General features: G+C 43.3%; 2 protein-coding genes across 11 annotated transcripts in view; one reads left to right on the forward strand and one right to left on the reverse strand.

Annotated features, from left to right (window-relative positions):
• AP4S1 (adaptor related protein complex 4 subunit sigma 1) overlaps positions 1 to 9,918 on the reverse strand; it is a 45,759-nt gene extending 35,841 nt beyond the window's left edge. For 3 of the 7 annotated variants that reach the window (XM_075926986.1, XM_006116375.4, XM_075926981.1), the window contains exon 1: positions 9,780 to 9,918. The gene's annotated coding sequence lies outside the window, so the exon portion shown is untranslated. Of the gene's footprint in view, positions 1 to 3,113; positions 3,151 to 6,391; positions 6,499 to 8,942; positions 9,082 to 9,779 lie in introns of those variants that run through there. The other 4 variants (XM_075926983.1, XM_075926982.1, XM_075926985.1 and 1 more) reach the window with 4 other exon arrangements.
• STRN3 (striatin 3) overlaps positions 9,133 to 19,846 on the forward strand; it is a 125,634-nt gene continuing 114,920 nt past the window's right edge. Inside the window, exon 1 of one of the 4 annotated variants that reach the window (XM_006116372.4) lies at positions 9,133 to 9,626. In XM_006116372.4, the coding sequence (XP_006116434.4) occupies positions 9,324 to 9,626 (303 nt within the window). In that variant the 5' untranslated portion in view covers positions 9,133 to 9,323. Of the gene's footprint in view, positions 9,627 to 9,898; positions 10,309 to 19,846 lie in introns of those variants that run through there. The other 3 variants (XM_075926978.1, XM_075926979.1, XM_075926980.1) reach the window with 3 other exon arrangements.

Consider the following 19,846-nt stretch of genomic DNA (forward strand, 5'->3'; position numbering starts at 1 on the left):
TTTCTTTTTATTAACCTGATAGTGGTTAATTTGTGTGTCCTAGTTTGTACTTTAGGGATGAGATTTCCCAAGTAGTCTCTCCCTGGTTGCTTTATTAATATTTGGGTAGTGGCAGCAGAGATTTTATCCCCAAAATCTAGGTTAAGATTTTAGGGGGAAGTTTTATACCAAAGCCTGGTAGATAAGGTTTGGGGTACTTTTGCTGGCCCCCAGTCCTGCATTTATTGTGCCAGAGTGGGGAAGGAGCCATGACAGCTGGGTTCCCCTGCTGTGCTTCAGCCTTTGAAACGTATTCATTAGCTGATTCCCAGCTCCTGCCTGGTCCCTGCTACCCCCTGCAGAGATGGTGCTGGGGGAACCAGCTTTTGAGTCAGCTCCCCCCAGCAATGGTTAGAGGCAGCAAAGGGCAGAAGAAACGACTAGTTGAGGGACTAGTCAACCATCTTATAAGCTTTAGCTTATTGGATAGTCAACTGGTTGACTAGTCGCTTACATCCCTAATAGTAAAATCTTTGGGAAACAATACTAAGACAACCCACCAACTACACTTTGTCTTTTTTATGACTTGCCATTACATACCGTATTTTCCGGCGTACAAGGCTACTGGGCGTATAAGACGACCCCCTAATTTTTTAGTTAAAAGATAGGTTTTCGTCTTATACCCCAGCACCCCTCCGCCTCCCCGGCTTTGCTCCCAGTGTCCCTGGTCTGCTGGAGACGGTCCCCAGCAGACCAGAGGCACCGGGAGCAAAGCCGCAGCAGCGGCGGGGTCCCGCACCTCTGAGGCTTTGCCAGAGCAAAGCCTCAGAAGCGCAGCACCCCGCCGCCTGGGCTGCCCCACCACCGGAGCCCCTCCGCGGCTTTGCAAAGCCTCAGGAAAAGCCGCGGAGGGGCTCGGGTGGCAGGGCAGCCCAGGCGCGCCTGGGATGCCCCGCCGCCTGTATACCCTACGTATAAGACAACCCCCGATTTTTGGGGGATGTTTTTTAGCATCAAAAGTCGTCTTATACGCCAGAAAATACGGTATATGCACCAGTTTGCCCTGGCATTCACAACTCTAATCCTGACCTGTTGCAGAGGGTGAGAGAAGTGGGGGCAGGGGGATTTGGAGAGTGTGTCTACCCATTACTCATCAGGGCTTCTGGCTCTAAGCGTTGTGACCTGGTGCATGGCATTGAAGTCCCACACAGGTCAGGTCTGGCCACCCCGCTACCATGACAAAAAAGCAGCAGAACCATAACTTTAATAAGAGACATCATGATGTGGCAGAGACCCTAAGAACCAGTTTAGAATGGGGAGCTAGGCTCAGACTTGTGGAACAGCAGCCACCAATACATGGTGTGTGCTCTCTCTCTCTCTCTCTCTCTCTCATATATTAAATATATATAAAAAATTATATTGATAGTTACCACCAACATTCTGATTATGTATCCACTACACTTGAAAGTAGGAATAAGAGATCCTCCGGAAAAGGCTTTATTTTCCGGAGAATCACGTCTAGACTGGCGCTTTTCTCCGGCTTGTCTCCAAGCCGGAAAAAAGCGGCAGCCATGTTAATGCATATGCCGTGGGGGATATTTAAATCCCCTGCGGATTTGCCTATTCCAAAGTCTACATTGGCACTCCTTTCCGGAAAAGGGATGCTAATGTAGACACAGCCTTCCTGTTTGCCATTGCAGAGGCATCCTCTATAGCCAGAGTGAGAATCTCTTCCACTGTATATAACTAAAATGCTGATTGACACTTACAATGCTGCTGCTGTGTGTCTATTATTTTTCAGATTACATTAGCAATTTCCTAGATTACAGTATTTTAAGTACTCCGTGGATTCTTAAATTATTCTGATGAAGCTTCTGTACGAACCTGTGTTAGTATTGTTTCCAAGATTAATTACAAATTCAGGTACTGGTTCTGTAACCATTATTCCATCGGAGTAGTGATCACTCAAGCAAATAATCCCATTTTAATCTACAATTACATGCATAGTTCTACTCCTTGTGAATAAAGATTGTAAAACTGGGTCATGATTTCAGAACTTTGATACTGACTGCAGCTATGTGACAATTACCATCCTCATCCTTGTTAATCCAAAATAAAAGAAATGGAAAATAGCTATTATCCACAGTAAAGGGCAACGTTACTAGTATTGTGAATATATCAATATACTTTACATAGTTATCACTGTATCTAAGCACCCCAAAAACAACAAGCAATAGTACGCCTGTGAAAAAGACAAGCAGAAAAAGGAGGAGATTTTTTGTATTATGATTAAGTTGTTCTTAGTGAAGGAATGTGCGGGTTTAGCCCCACTGGCATGGGTATCTCTATGTTCTTGGTGTTTTTTTTTTTTTTTTTTTTTTTAAATACTCACAGTTAGGAGAAGAAGTCTCTATGTAGCCAATTCAGCTTTGCACACAAAGAGATTAATCTCAATAACCACTAAACACATTAAATAAATTTAAAGCAAACTGTATTAAACATGGACAGTATATCCACATATGCCATAACTCTGAGGATACAGACTTTTATCTATGATTGATAGATATAACCTAATTATTTCTTGACAGCAATGCCACTTATAAGTATTAAGGTCACCCATATTGCAGGAAGGTAATTTCATTATCCTTAGTGTAGTCTGAGTAATTCCTTAGACACTGCAATTTAGGTTTCTATATGAAATTTATCTTTACTGGTTAGTGTGCGGGGAATGAGGTCATAAAATCTGGCGTGAGAAGTCATCCCCTAATAAGAGAAGATTAATGACCTATCTACAGCTATGTAATTATATATCTATGCAACATTTATAACCTGAGAAGTATGCATTTGTGAATCACAAGGTTGATATATAAAGTGCTGAAATAAATAGCTGGCAGGAGTTGAAAAGATTTAGAAATATTAATATTAATTTTGATGTTGTCCATCAGACAAACGCTTTAATTATAGTGTGGGAAGTTTCTAGGAATATTTCATATCTTTAAAACATCACCATGTGATCTAAATAATTTAATAGATACTCAAAAAATCATGAAACACAAGCTACTAAAGTCAGGAAATTAGACTTGGGCACATGCACGGTACATTCAATAAATCAAATGGCCAACACAGTACACTACCTATTTCAGAAACAATGTCCACAGCAGGGTTACATCACTTCAAAAAAGAAAAAAAACAACAATACTCGTTTAATGACTGAATTCTTTAACAAGAGCTGTATAAATATTATCCTTAGATAGAAATATCACCTAATACCTGAGACCACAGGCTTCACAATCTCATTATCTTTAGTACCCTCTGAACAAGACACAGCCATATCTTCCCAAACCAGATCTCTTTCAACTGAAGTACAGGGGAGAAAAGGAATATGCAGGAGCATGTCATTTCACTCCATCCCAATTGACAAGGCTGGGAGTTGCATCACTTAAACTTGTGGATGTTCCCCAGATGATTCAAATTTCAAGAGGCCTCCTCCTTTATATTGCCTCCCACACTTACTTGTCCCCCTTGGACAGCATGACTTTTATAGTAGCTATTCTACAAAGCTCTTCCCTAATCTGCACAAGCTTATGAAATACCCTTAATAGAAAAAAAGGTCAATGGTATAAAAAGGAAACCGTGTAAATTACTGAAAATTCTACAGAAAGATTTCACTAGTGGTGATGACAAACCAGTGAAAACCTGCCAATCTTTTCAACCCATGTAAACACTGCATAATCTGTTTATGCTGGGGCAGCAGGCCTCTTTTGCTGACCTTCCCTGTTTAGAATCCTAAATGAGGTATCTGAAGTTCTGTGACACATGCAGCTTCTCAACTCCACACAGCCTTTTTGAGTGATCTCTTTGGGAAAAAGGAAGGAGGCAATTAGGACAGAGGAGGGCCTAGACTCTAGATGGAAACTCTAGGGACATCCAAGCCAAAGGAGGAAGCTTAGGTAATTATCGTCTGCTGAGTTTGTTTATTATTGTCTGCTGAGTTATCAACAAAGCAATATAAAATGCACACGCATATATAGATATATAAAGTAACTACAAATGTAGATCCTATTGCAGTCAGGCCTTAATCCTGTTTCTTCACTAATCTGACCTCTTATCTATATAATCCTTGTGAGAAGAGGCAGATCTTAAAACTACTATATCTTTATATGGACAAAATATTATGCTTTTTATATAATCTAAGATCTAGTAATACAACAATGTTTTGGATCATACATCTTTTTAGCCTTACCAATTTTTTAATGTAGTTGCCAAGCTACTCATGTAGGTGAATGCATTTCTTACAATGTGATTCTTACATATTCATATCTGTGTCCTCTGTATACATTCTTATTTTGACTAATCCTGTTTTTATAACTTGGCTTAAGCTAATTCTATGACTCAGTAATAAGACAATTTTATATATGAGGAATCAGATAGTCAAGAGATGAGTAATAATATGCAGAGCCTTGAGCCTTCCATTTCTACATCACTAGTTCAAATCCAGCTCATTTCAGTAATATAAAAGACATAACCATATGAGAGCTGTTCTGTATTCTATCTGAAGTAAGTTGTCTGTTTCAGTTCAGTTCCTATTGGACAATTGTTTACATTGCAAAAACTATCATTTCAATTGGTACCTTTAATTAATAAAAATGCCTCATAACAGGAGTACTAGTTATTTCATGTTCTAAAACAAAGTTTTGCAATTCTTTAGGACTTGCTCTTAAAATGTAAAGAGATGATCTATCTGTGAAATAAGAGACTCCATGAATGCTTCATTACAAGACTACTTCACAAAAAAAAAGTTCCTTAGTCTATCCCTTTCTCAACTGTTCAACTAAACATGCTTTATCTTTAATACATAAAATCATTATCTTTATTTCTACATTATTCTATTGCTAAAAATTCTTCTTTTAAAACAAAGTTGCCATACCTTAAAACAAAGGCAATAAATCAGTGAGATTCTATTTAGGTGAAGAATTGTATTTCTGAAATACAGTATTTTCCCCAAAACAGCATTGCCACTAACTCATACAAGTTGCATTGGTAATTAACTGCAGGCTTCTGTACAATAGATAGTCACATCAACAGTAATCTACCTGACAGACTCTCCACAATTTATTTTTTATGCGTGTCTGTTTCTTCTTCCATGGAACCACCTTAAGGGGGGGGGGGGGGGGGGGCATAACATGTATGTGAAATGCTAATTTGAAATAATGAAAATTTCTATTTTTAGACAAGTTTTCTAATTATTATGTTTTGGTCCAAATAGCATTGCTTATTTTGGAACCTGCTTTTCTATCCCTTGTCCTGTTGGGCTTCTGGCACTGGTAAGTACTTATTTGAATGAATTACACTCAAATTTGGCTGGTCTATGGGCTAACTAGTAATACATCAATCTAAACAATAGGTCATAATCAGTCACTGTGACTCACGTTATCGAAGAAAAGAAAATCCTGGAACAAGCACAGATTGAGGCTTTTAAATAATTCTCAATTTGCTTAGGGAATGTGTTTTCATTTTTCTTTCTTGGTGTGTGTGTTTTCAGAATGAGTTGGTGTGCTCCTTGACCTCAATAGATTGCTGCTGTTCTCTTTGCTGTGGGCAATTACAGTAATGAGAAGTGGGTGACACTTTAGAATTTCCTTTCCTATTGTACATGCATTCTAGGATCCTCAAGTTTACAACTCTGAATTTCTGCCACTTTCTCCAAGATCTTCATGTACTTTACTATTAGCATGTAACTGCAAGCAAGCAGCATAGGTGGAACTGGGAGATTGTTGCCATGGTGTAAGATGATGGGTATGTCAAAAATCCTATTAACCTGTTACATAATAAAGTCAATGTTTTTCAAACATAAAAATCTAAAGTTTGGCTTTTAAATGCATATTTAGTTGCCTAAGGCTAAGATTTGCCAGAAGTACATAAATCATTGAGGAGTACGAGTCACAAAACAAACATCTGATTGGTTTAGCCCCTTCCATTTTTAAAAAATACTTGTCTTCACTATGGGGATAAATCAACTAAAGTAATGCTACTTCAGATATGTGAATAATATATCTAGAATCAACACGGTTTAAGATTGATTTACTGCGGTGTCTTTGCTGTGCCACACTGCACTGAGACAATTTACTTGGTTCTTCTCAAAGAGGTGGAGTATAGGGCTCAACTGGAGATCACTCAGCAGTCAATTGAGCAGCTTTTCACTAGACCTGCTAAATCAATGCCTGCTGCATCACTGCCCAATGATATGCAGCTTTGAGATCTCCAGTAGTGAAAACAAGACCTTAGTTATATGGTATTTTGGAGTTAGAGCTGTATTTTTATTATGTACTAGGTGGGCACATATACACATGCATGATGATTTGGGAACCGAAAAAGCAGGAAACTGAACAGTTAAAATAAAGATGTATTTTACCTGAAGTAAAATAAAGATGTGTCAGGGCAGTGTTCTCAACCAGTGGTACGAGTACCCTTCAGGGTACTTGAGAGAAGTCTGGAGGGAGATGGGGTACTTCAACACAACTGAAATTTGGAGAAAACTGAATTTTTGTTGTAAGTTTTACAGCGCTTTATTATTTTTGTACTTTTTATACCCAAAAATGTCATCGCCTGCCCAGCTACGATTAAGTTGTTTAAACAAATGTGTTGCAATGGTACAGAAAGATTGTGTGTGTCTGAAAACGGTAGGTAGTAGGGGTACTTCTAATTTTATTTTGTTTTAAAGGGGGTACTTTAAAAAAGGTTCAGAAACACTTGTCTAGAAGACACTAAATGAATGAGAGGGAAGAATGAGTTGTAGCGGGTGTAGAAGGGAAAAGGTCAGAAAGGGCAAGACCGCAGCGAGAATCTGGAAGAAAAAAAAAAAGCAGATGAAATGGTGAGAGCAAATAAGTTTATACAAATGATTGTATATTAAGAATTCATAGGAAATCAGCCTATCTGGCTCTGATCTTATTACCAAAAGCAAGTAAATGTATAGTGAGGAAGGAGCATTCACATTAATAATCTCCCTTTTTTTCCTGCAAGTCTTCAATCTGACCAGGGAGTAGGACTTCATTATCAAGTCTCTGTAAAGTATCATGCAGCTTTATTAATGTTATCAATTATAGTAATTTGACATAATCACCCTCCTCAAATACTATTATGTGAGTTACAACAACTGTGGGATTGTAGTAACTTCTATGTAGCCTTAGTGGAGGAAAATATGGCCTTCAACTTGTAAATTCTTGATCTTCAAGAAAATCCCAAAACCAAGGAATCCCTATTAATATAGGGAAGTCAGGGAAGAAGCGAGGAGCAAAAACCTCACTCTCCGCTTATTAGCAGCCAAGGAACACTACATGTGAATGGACTGAAACCACACTGAAACCATCAGGATCTCGAAATTATATGCTGCCATTGCTACAGAGTTAACCATATTTTAAAGAGCAATAATATTTCCCACTCTTCACTTGATACTGATAATTAGTGGAAACTTGTTTTGAGATTTTACTGCCTTCCACTTGTCTCAAATTGTAGAGATTAAGTCTCTAAAATAATCCTGTCAATATATTTTTATATTTGACCCTTCACATGAAGTATATCACAACATAGGCACTGACTTTCTAACGTATTGGACAGAGACTCTGTTCAGGATTCACCACTCCACCCCTAACTCTCAGGGGTCCCAGCCTCACCCTGCCTTTTCCTGCCCCTGTTGTGCTCCTCACCCGAACACTTTCTGGCCTTGCTCCTCCCTCTTACTTCACAACACCTCCTGCTCTTACCCACACTAAAGCTCTGAATATTGCTATCACTGGTGAAACTGACCGAGTTGTAGCAAGTAGGTAAATTTTAAAATTATTTCCTTAGCATGAAGAGAAGTTCTGAATGAATTAGATAAATAACCATCTCATTGATTCACACATCACAAATCATTCAGAGATTTTTTTAAAAGTTGCCTTAAAAAATTAAAACATCAACCAAACAAACATGGTCCCTTCATGAATGTGACAAACATATAAAATGTTCACATTATCAGTTTAATAAGCCTATTCAAAAGAAAGTCTCCTTATATGACAAGTAACAGCTTATATTGTTAAAAAAATAATTTAAAACCCTCAGATTTACTTTTCAATAAATTGACATTTCTGCTAAGATTAAAATACAATATACACTTTCATTAGTTTGTTTCTACTGCACTTGGCTACATTTCTATCACTAATCTACGTTTTGTTCGTCTTTAAAGTGCTACCAGACTATTTGTTGTTTTTTAAGTTTATCCTATAGAACCAGGACAGCTGTGGCAAGAAGTAAGCCTCCCAAATCTGAAGACGACCTCTGGTGAGAAAGCTCATTTCTCACCAACAGCAATGGAGCCAATAAAAGATATTACCTCACCCACTCTGACTCGCTAACCATCCACTTTTAACGCCAACAAGTGGAGGACTCCCAGTTTCCCTTAGCTACATAAGGGCACGGGCATTGTCAAAACTTCTTCCCCAACCTCGCACTGAACGGGACCTTGCTTAGAGTTCGTGCTTTGGCTCTGCGTTTCAGGCGACAGGAGCCTGGTTACATTTGTCCCCTCGCCGCCTCTGGGTGACCGAGGTGGGGCGGAACGGCAGCGCCACCACCTCGCCTACCCCGGAGCGAAACTGGCCGCGGGGAGGCCCCCAGCCCGGGCTGGGAGCATTGGAAGAATGCGACAGCCATGTGCGGCATCCGCGGCTGGCGCAGCCTGCGAGCCGAGCCCGTTTTAACCTGGCAGACCCGTGCCCCCGCGCGCGCGTGTCGGGGGGAGGGGCAGGATGAGGCCCTGCCCCCCGGGCTGCTGACATCTTCTAAACAAACGGCAGCGGGTCGCAGCTCCCTCCCGGCAGCCTGGGAGCAGGGAACCGCCTGCCGCGGAATGAGGCCAGACGAAGCAGCCCCCGCCCCAGCGACTGGCCTCCAGCAGCGCTCGTCTCTAGTATCGTGTCACTCACTTAGCTCTGGGCCAGGAGCGGCTCGGGGCTCCCTGGGCGGGTCCTGGACACAGACAGTCCCGCCCCCCTGGCTCCTCCTGGGCTCGCAACCTTTGGTGCGCATGCGCACGTCAGCGATCTCGGCGGAGGGTGTTTCCCGGCACACCCCGCGCAGCTCCCCCGCCCTCCCCGCAGTGGGTGGGTGTGAGATGGATCGGAGACTGTAATGGCGGCTGGTGGCGGCTCGGCGCTGCTCTGACACCCGGATACTGCTCGGCGCAGCCTCCCCCTCCTCCCCGGGCCCGGCCCGCCCCCTCTTCCTCCCCCCCCGGCCAGCGCCGCTCCCCCACGCCCCTGTCCCAGCGGGACGCGGAGGAGGAGGAGGAGGGCTCCCCGCAAACAATGGACGAGCACCCCGGAGTCGGAGGCGGGATGGCGGCCGCTCCGAGACCGCAGCAACAGCCGCCGCCGCCGCAGCCAGGAGGGAATATGAACGTGTCGCCTGCAGCGGGCTGCGTGGGGGCCGGAGGGGGGCAGCAGCCCCAGGTCCCGGCGGCAGCGGCGGGCCAGGACGGGGGGGACCGCGCGGAGCTGTCCCGGCCCCAGCACTACACCATCCCGGGGATCCTGCACTACATCCAGCACGAGTGGGCCCGCTTCGAGATGGAGAGGGCGCACTGGGAGGTGGAGCGGGCCGAGCTGCAGGTAGGAGGCCGAGGGCCGGCTCCTCTGGGGCACCGGATCCAGTGACGGGGGGCTGAGCTCTAGGGGTGGGGAGCGAGTGGGCCGAGCTGTAGGTGCGGGAGCTGTGGCCAGTGGCGCTTGCCAGTCCCCGAGGCAGCCTGCGCGGGACGGTACCTGTCCGAGGTGCGCCGGGGAGGTGATGTCCATTGGCGCTGGGGCAGGCGAGGGCGCCGCTCGTCACGGCCCGAACTGAGCTCCCTTCCCCGGGGCAGCCATTTTAGTTTCCAGTATGGCGCCCGCCTGGGCTCCTGGCTCGGGAGCCAGCCCCGTTTTGTAGGCGTCCCTCCACGCGCAGCTTGCCGGTCCCGGCGGAGGCCGAAGGGCAGACCGCTGGGGCGCTGCGTCTCCCCGGGGACGCTGGGCCTCCTGGGAGAGGAGGATGCGCTCTGACAGCTACAATAACCTCCCGAACGCAGTGACTGGGGGGCTGCCAGGTCCTGCCCCTTGGGCCGGCTGATCCCACTTTTCTGACTGCGGGTCACAGGGACCAAGAGCCCCCAGGCCTGCAGAGCTCAACTCTCCCATAACCTCTGGGAGTCTAGATCAAGGTCCATGGCCTAAGTGAGGGAGCTTCCCACTCATAGAAACAAGGGAGAAGTTTGGTCTGCCAATCCTTGGAGACTCTATCAACCAAACAGTGGAGGTCAGTCAGAACTATCAACCCTTAAAAGGTGTAGTTGTGTGTTTATTATGAGCAAAAGCTAAGAAACTGAAAATAATTGTGAAAAAGGTTGCCTATATGGTGTTTGATTCCCAATCCAGTGGAGTTGGTTATAAATATTTCCTGTTGTGCGTGTCTTAGTAATAGGTTACTGGGAAAGTAAGTAATAAGTGAGTAATAGGTGCATCTGAGAAGTGGATTTTATCCACTAAAACTTAGGTGAAATAAATCTGTTTTTAAGATGCAATAGGACTCCTCGGTTTTGCAGATACAGACTAACACAGCTAGCTCTCTGAAACATATTTTGTAGTGTTTTGGTTGTAGTATACTGTCCAATTGAAAATGTTCCACTATTCACATCAATTATTGTCATTTTACTGTATTCAGCTTTTGTCATCTAGTTGCTTCTAAACTCACTTTGGGTACACTGACTTTCATTTCCTGAGGTAGGAATATTTAGGACTAGTTGTATGATATTTTCAGTAGAAGGCAGTTGCCTATGGATCTGGTTTCCTCTGGGTGTTTTTTCAGTGCTCATGTTTATATTTTTATAAAACAGTTGTTTGCAGCACTTAGCAACTAAAATTGTATCAAAACATTTGACTTCTGTAAAGGTATATTATGTTACTATAGCTTGATATCACACTGTACTGTAAATATAAAACTGGTCTAAATTTTTTAAAGATATATCGTATTGAAAATACAGTACAGGCAGTCCCTGAGTTACGCAGATCCGACTTAGGTCGGATCTGTACTTACGAATGGGGCTTTTCTCGCCCTGGAGGATGCAGGTGGCGGGACGCCCAGACGCGCCGCGGTCCCCCCGCGGCTTTGCTCCGCGTCTCCCTGGTCTGCAGACCAGGGAGACGCAGAGCAAAGCCGCGGAGGACCCGGGCAGCGGCACCTCGGCGCGTCTCGGTCCTGCTGCCCGCGTCTCCATGGTCTGCTGGGGGGGGGGCACAGCTAGTGCCCCCCCCCAGCAGACCAGGCCTTTCTCGGGGATGCTTGTGGTAGAGCAGCTGGGGCGCTGCCGGTTGGTCCTGCAGCGCCGCTCCTCGGCGCTACTGGACCAACCCGGCAGCACCTCAGCTGCTCTGCCCCAGGAGTCTCCAAGTCAGCCGCTGCTGAAACTGACCAGCGGCTGACTACAGGAAGCCCGAGGCAGAGTTTCTCTGCCCCGGGCTTCCTGAAATCAGTCGCTGATCAGTTTCAGCAGCAGCTGACTTGGGGACACCTGGGGCAGAGCAGCTGAGGTGCTGCCCGGTTGGTCCCCGCAGCGCTGAGGTGCGGCGCTGCAGAGACCTACCAGGCAGCGCCCCAGCTGCTCTGTCCCAGGCATCCAGATTCAGCTACTGCTGAAACTGATCAGTGGCTGATTCCAGGAAGCCCGGGGCAGAGAAACTGTGCCTCGGGCTTCCTGTAGTCAGCCGCTGGTCAGTTTCAGCAGCGGCTGAATCTGGACTCCAGTTCCGACTTAAGTACAAATTCGACTTAAGTACAAACCTACAGTCCCTATCTTGTACGTAACCCGGGGACTGCCTGTACTGTTAGTGAGTTGTTTGATCTCTCTAGATGTCATATTGATGAACATGACGAATTTTTTGGATATTATGTATGTGAGGCTATATCCCATGGCTTAGTGTTTTAGTCAGACCACTATCATTGGGTTAGGGCTCTCATCATTACTCAAGTTGTGAAGGCATAAACAATGAGAACAGCCCTTATTTAGCAGCCTTAACCCTGCAAACATGCAATTAAGTTGTTCCCTAGATGCCAATATGAGTACTCCACATAGATCCAAGTAACTCTTTGGACAATTGAGATCTGATATGTAAATGTTTAAACATTTATTTCAATAGGATGAAATACAAGTATATAATTGTAATATGAAACAATATAGCATAAGAATTTGTTTTCTTAGGTGCAAATCACTCTTTTGTGTGTGATTTATTCTTCCTTAGAATATGACAGTACATTTGATAAACTTTTTTTTAGTGTTTTCCAGTTTAATGATTCCTTCCTGCTTCAGTTAATTGAATATTAGTGATCCTTTTCAAATGGCACTTTATAAAAGTTAAGTGAAAACCAAATAACTTCATAAAATTAGAACATATTACTTATGCACCTGGTTGAATTTATCATAATTCTTTGCTTGGTGAATCCAGAAATGTTCTCACTAGCAAATTGAGAATTTAGAGTGCTCTTTGTTTCTTGATCTGCTGTACACATAGAGGCATAGGGATGATCTCCCACATCTGCTGAGGGCTCTCTGCAAGTGACAGATAATGGATAACACAAATAAAGGGCAGATTAATGGTGCTTCCCCGCTTCTTTTGTTAATCTAATATGAAGATATAAAACTTCCGGCTCATTTGGTTTGCGTGAGTACAGATAAGAGCTCTCTAGAAGAGACGTTTTCATTTAAAAACATGTTTTCAGTCCTTATATATTGTACTACAGGCAGTCCCCGGGTTACATACAAGTTAGGGACTGTAGGTTTGTTCTTAAGTTGAATTTGTACGTAAGTCGGGTACCCCAGGTGTCCCCAATTCAGCTGCTGCTGAAACTGACCAGCGGCTGACTACAGGAAGCCCAAGGCAGAGCTGCTTTGCCCCGGGCTTCCTGGAATCAGCCGCTGATCAGTTTCAGCAGCAGCTGACTTGGGGACACCTGGGGTAGAGCAGCTGGGGTGCTGCCAGGTTGGTCCCCGCAGTGCCGAGGTGCGGCGCTGCGGGGACGAACCCGGCAGCGCCCTAGCTGCTCTGTCCCAGGAGTCCAGATTCAGCTGCTGTTGAAACTGACCAGCAGCGGCTGAATTGGAGACGCCTGGGGCAGAGCAGCTGGAGTGCTGCTGGGTTGGTCCCGCAGCGCCGCACCTCAGCACTGTGGGACCAACCAGGCAGCCCCCCAGCTGCTCTACCCCAGGTGTCGGCAAGAAAAGCCTGGTCTGCTGGGGGGGGGGGGGGGGGGGGGCTCACTAGCTGCGCCCCCCCCCCCCCCCCAGCAGACCAGGGAGACGCGGAGCAGCTTCTCTCGCCGCGGAGGACACGGGCGGCGGGACTGCCCAGATGCGCTGAGGTCCCGCCACCAGTGTCCTCCGCGGCTTTGCTCCACGTCTCCCTGGTCTGCTGGGGGCCCCCACCAGCAGACTAGGGAGACGCGGAGTGGCTTTTCTTGCCGTGGAGGACGTGGGCTGCGGGATCACGGCGCCTCTGACCAGTCCCGCCGCCCGCGTCCTCCGCAGCAAGAAAAGCCCCGTTCGTAAGTAGGGATCCGACGTAAGTCGGATCCACATAACCCGGGGACTGCCTGTGTAACTTTTGGGCTTGTGGTCACAACTTTTTGGAGGTGAAGCAATATTGTATTGTCTTAGGCCCTGTCTACGCTGCAAAATTGTCAGCCTAATTTATTAGCATACATCTCTCACAGTAATTACATTGCTTGTGCATATCTGTGCTTTGTTCCTTGTTTTGGTGATGTGCTATCTAACCAGGAGCATGTGTACTGTCAGTGTGGGGCATTGTGAAATGGCTTTTGAAAGCCAGAAACAGTTGATATAAGCAATATACTTGTCTACAGTGACATTTTGTCGACCTAACTACATCAGCATTGACCTTGTGGGTCTCGTTGAGGTGGAGTTAAGTTGGCATAGCAGGCCAGTTATGTTGGTAGGAGCAAAATTTTAGTGTAGACACTTTGATAGGCTAGCATAAGCTACCTTGCATTGACTAACTCTAGCGTAGACCAGGCTGTCAAGTTAAACAGCACTGAGCCATCTTCATTAATTTCAGTAAAGAGTAAACTCTGGGGCTTAATGATGGAAAATGTTTTAAATGCAATAATTTCAGATAATTTAGGTGTGCATTTATACGTATAATTTGTGCATTATGGTATTGTATGATGGGTGTTTGCATGTGTAAATTTCAAAGTAAATGGGAGGAATAGTGTTCATCCTCTTGGGCTTTTATTTATTTGCAGAGATCTTTTTAGAAAAAGTATAACTAGTTATAGCCTGTATTTCTGATAGTTTTATAAAGCCATAAGCATTGAATGAAAAATATTACATACTAAACTCGTATTTATCAGAATGCATACTGCTCAGCGTTGTAGAATGATAATCATTGTTCAGATTAACATGTTTCCTGTTTTTCAGACATTATATTTGCAGTACTGTCTTCAGTTAATGCATTAGTTGCAAAATGTCCATTTGCAAATCTAAGTACATTATAACAATGTTCCCATACATGTAATCTTTATGGTTTTTCAACAGTGGAACAACCAGAATTGCATGCAAATTGTTGTAAAGGAAAACAATATTTTGCTTTCATGTATCCGTTACAGATGCACCTTTTGCACAAAAGCATATATTACTGAAAGGGTTATTGAAGTATGAATGCTGAGAACTTAATACACTGTATTGTGAAATTTCAATGTGCTAATACAATGCATAGTTTTTTAAACTGTGAGCTTTCAAACCAAGCAAAAGGGATGAATATTTTAAATAACTACTAATTTATGCAATTACACATATATATTAATCATCTCTGTGTATAATTTATTCTGGGTGGATGCATGGATTATATGTGTGTACTTTATATGATGAGTTGCATGACTCTTATTTTTGGAGTGCAGATACCCAATATTGCAACAGCGGGTTTCAACACTTGCAAAGTGTGGCAATAATTACTTGTTGTAATATATTGCTGCACACACCTGTCTCTGGTCTGTTACAAACTTGAGCAAGGAGTTATCATCAAGAAAGCTGGTACCTTTTGTGGGCAGAGAAGAATCTTGTAATAGGAAAGATGTCTTTACTTATTTTGTTTAATGTGTGTTGTTTCTTTTCACAAGTGAGTATCTTCACGCATTTGAGGCAAAATGGGAGATACAGGAAGTAGTGAAAAATGTAGAAGGTGCAGAATCACTGACGAATAAAACAGTACTTAAATGCTTTAAACGTTTAAAACTCTTAAAACTTTTAAACTTGAATTGCCTGTTAGCTACTATTTGTTATATTTGAGAGAACTGAACTCCCAGTTTTGTATACCAAAGAGATTTATTTTAAGTTCTTTTATGGAGTGAATTCTCACAAAGAACTTACATACGTTGTAAGTAATTACACAATTATAAAATATGCACAGTATATAAAAGCTAAGCTTTGTATATTTGTATTTTATAAGATTGCTGTTTGAGATGGTATATATTTGATGTTGCTTATGCTAGGGTTGTTAGATAGCATGTAATTGAATAGACATGTATTTACATCAAATTTTAGCGGCTACACAACTATTCAGTAGTCCCCAGGGGGCAGAGCTAGCAGCCACAGTACTCCTAACCCCACTCCTGGGGATCCTGCACTGCTATCTCTCTATCGGAGGCAGCAGCATGGGGTGGCAGGTGAGAGCTGGTCCATGAGGGGAACTGATTTAAAAACCAGCTCCATGCGCAGACTGGGGCCTGCCTGCTGTCCTGTGCTGCTGCCTCCAAACTGTTGAAAAATTCTGCAGTAACACGAAATCAAGTGCACCCTATATGTATTAATGTTTTACCACATTTGAAATTCCAAGTATGAATGCATTCTTAAATAGACTGAAATCTCCTTGCAGAACCATTATTTCTATATAAATAGTAGTATAGATAACCACTACTATGTTTTTGTTATAAAGGTATGTCTACACTACCCCCCTAGTTCGAACTAGGGGGGTAACATAGTCATTCGGAGTTGCAAATGAAGCCCGGGATTTGAATTTCCCGGGCTTCATTTGCATGATGCCGGCCGGCGCCATTTTTAAATGCCGGCTAGTTCGGACCCCGTGCCACGCGGCTACATGCGGCACGGACTAGCTAGTTCAGATTAGGCTTCCTATTCAGAATTTATTTTATTTTTGGGTAGTCATAGTCAGTGAAGCCCCTGTCATCATGGTTTCTGTAGAAGTTCAGTTAGCAGCTGGCGGTTAATGGCTTCTTGCAGAAAGAACTTTGGAATGGCATAGTATTTACCACAGCAGAATTTTACTAAGTAAAATCATGAAAAACTGGTTAACTTTTATCTCATTTTCTGTTTAAAAACTCATTCATTAATGCGTAACATGTTACACTTAGGATTAGTTATACATTCAAGTTATGGTTACCTGAGGCAGAAGATTTGTAGATTAATTTAGGGTTGTACAAATAAAAATGTGAAATTTCAGTGGGTGTCATAGTTTGGGATATTAAGTAGAGGTTAATTGGCTAATCAAATAGTCCATGGAATTTCCATCGACTGCTTGATTAGTTAAGGGAGGGCTGCATCAGGGCTCACTCCTATCTCATGCCACGTCTCAACACAATTTCCCGCTTTGCGTTTTTAAAGGGAAGCAAGCAGGAGAGGACGCTGGCTGAATCCCTGTTCCTGGGTTTCAGCACAAATCACCCCGCCTTCAAACCCTGCTTGCTTTTGCTCTGCATTTTTAAAGGGAAGCTGGTGCTAGTGCTGAAACCTGGGATCAGCCAGCATCCTCTCCTGCCTGCTTCCCTGTAAAAATGCAAAGCAGCCCGGGGGGGGGGGGGGGGGGGGGTCAGGGAGGGGTGTTTGTGCTTGAGCTTGAGCTTGAGCCCCAGGAACAGGGATTCAGCCTGCGTCCTCTTCTGCCGGCTTCCCTTTAAAAATGCAGAGGGGGGAGAGGGGAGGAAGGAGAAAGGGAAATGAGCGAGTAGTTGATAGTGCTACCGAATGAGTGCCTGCTTATCAAGTAGTCAACTAGGTGACTATTCCTTTACATTCTTAGTCATAGTAATATATGTAATTATAAAATTGGACATGGGAATGTCTACATTTTGGTTCAGTGTTTTCTCAAGGAAGTTATACATGTGACCCATTTCAGTTTTCTATATTATATGAAAAATGTTAAAAAACAACCTTAAATTATGAAAATGATAATAATGGAGAATTGTGAGCTACCGGTCCTGGTCCACTTGGCCACACATCATTCTGTAGCAGAGTAGCTATGATATAGTGGGAAGACAGAGCCTATGCCTCAATTTTGAATCGATATATCCAAAGTTTGAAAAGTTTCTATGCTAGTTGAACATTGATGTAATTATTTTTCCTGGTTTTTAAGCCAGTATTTACCAACAACCTGTCTTAAATTATTTTGTCAGGGCAATTGCGAAACCTTCTTGATAAGACCTAGAATGACTGACATTCTGTGTGTGTTTCTGTGCGAATCCTGTCTCGGTAATAGAAGCATTATTGGGCCACTCAGAGGTGAAATCCCTGGAGAAACTATTGCTTGATATAGGAGTAACCTGTGTAGGGAAGAATTTAGCCATCAGTGAGGAGTCATTAGTTATAGATATTTAACAGGGGTTTGTCATTAGAGACAGGTCCAAAAATGTGAAGTTTGAAACTTGAGACATTTAAAGATAATTAGAATAGGTAGGCTTTAGGTGATGTTTCTGTAGCTTACACAGATTTACTATTAATATTTTGTGAATCTTTACTAAGTATAGTTTTTTAGTATGACAATAAGGTTTTAACGTTGTGGGGCCCTGCTCTTGCCAGTTTTCATCAGCTCCCTTAATCTTCTTTCTTCATTGCTTCCAGAATTTTAACCAGCTTATTTAGTTCTTTGAATTATTTTTAGTATTCTCTAACAATATATAGTCTGGGACATAGAGTAATTGAATGGTGATTGGATAGCTAAGATTTGCCTACACAGGGAAGTTGACGGGCATAGCTATTCTAGTATAGCTGTCTTGTGAATACTGTTCCAAAATAAAGTCATAGCATGGAATAATTACTCTGGAATAAAATCACTTTTATCACAGAATAGTGTCCCCTTTGGGAATTATTCTGCAATAACTAAATTATACTGGAATAGTTATATCCGAATAGCTGTGCCAGTCATTTCCCACATATAAACACTAGTAAAGAAAAAATTTATATGGCAGGCAAAGGTATTGATGTTTCCTCTCCTGTGTACATTTCTCTGAAGAAAATCATGTACAGCAGTAATACATACCTCTCTGTCACCCTTTGCTTCCATAATACATTCGCCTACTTCTCAGTTTCACTATGCCAGCATTTAATCACTTCACAAGCATACTCTCCTGGTTAAATATTTGAAATTTTGTCTACTCTTTAATGAAAGCCCAGGGTCAGATGGACTCAAGTTCAGCTGACCAGTTTTAGGGAATTCTGGAATTGACTTGACTGCAGGTTAAACTGCTCCAGCCCGGGCTTGCTGGTCCAACAACATCCATGGTCCAGAATGATTTTAGTTAGCCAGATGTCCACTTAACATGGGTATGGCCAAGTTTCCCGTGGCCCCATAAAATTTGTTTACAGCCATCAGCCCTGCCTCTCAGTATTCTGTGCTGTTATTTAGCCCTAATTCACCCCTAAATGTTGTCTAAGCAGTGGAAGTAATATTGCTAGGCAATATTGACTTCCTGTGGTTCAGCAAATTCTCTGGTTTGGGACTGCTTGGGTCCTAAGGATGCTGTACTAGAGAGGTTCAACATATACATTGTATTTTAACCCTATGTTAAGACTTTTCTAACTTGTGCTCAAAGTAGGGCTCTGACATCCATGCTGCAGGACACAGACCCAAGTCAAAGTACCATGTCCCAGAATCTCTACTGCCTTCCTCGAAAATATGACCATTCTAGTTCTAGGACTATGTTGCGTTGTGGGAAAACTTTACTGTCTTCCTCTCCAGTCCCCTCATTACCAGGAAGCAGCTCACTTTGCTAAAGGCTTGTTCAGTTTCCTTTTAATTGTAAATCCTTTTAGTGCTTGTAGATGATCATAAAAGAATGGGTTAACCTTGACCTGAGCTGCTCCTGTATGCAAATTGGGGGTGGCTTCCATTTTCAGTACAGTGGATTACAGATTTTTGGGATAGAGAGGACAAGGGAGATTGTTTTGTGGAATTGTAGGATACTTCTGGCTGGTCCTGGGACCCATGTCAAGCACAGCTGTATCTACACTGCAAAGCAGTAGTGCTTGGACCCTGTGTCCTGGCTTAACTCTAGTTTGGACCCTCCAATCCTACAGAGTAGTGGGACTCTTGGTTCAAATGCTGCATTGACATGATTGCAGTATATACACCTGGAGGTGGTAGGCTTGAGCCTAGACTAAAGTGTGGGCTTACATTGCAGTGTAGACGTACCCTGAGAGTACTGATTAGCCTTCAGATTCTTCTCACTGAGCATCTGGAAAGAATTCTTTCACCATCTCCACATATGTCACAGTGGAGATAAAAAGATTGTGTCTTCTTTCTTTTATGTGTGGGGGAGTTCTTCGTCTTCTCTGTCTCTTAGCAAGCTCTAGGAGATGGGTTGTTTTCTGACTCTCCTTAGTAAAGGAAAAAAGAATACAAGGAAATTCTACAGGCTTCTAGTATGCAGCACTCAGGTCAACACCTTCATTTGTTTCTCTCTGTGGGTCCTTTCACTGGCTGTATTAAATGCACAGGACACAAGCAGTACCTGTGCTCAAAGAGTGTTATCTTGATGTCTATGGCTGACCAGTTCC

Source organism: Pelodiscus sinensis, chromosome 4 (genome assembly GCF_049634645.1).
Source record: "Pelodiscus sinensis isolate JC-2024 chromosome 4, ASM4963464v1, whole genome shotgun sequence".
Taxonomy (NCBI): domain Eukaryota; kingdom Metazoa; phylum Chordata; order Testudines; family Trionychidae; genus Pelodiscus; species Pelodiscus sinensis.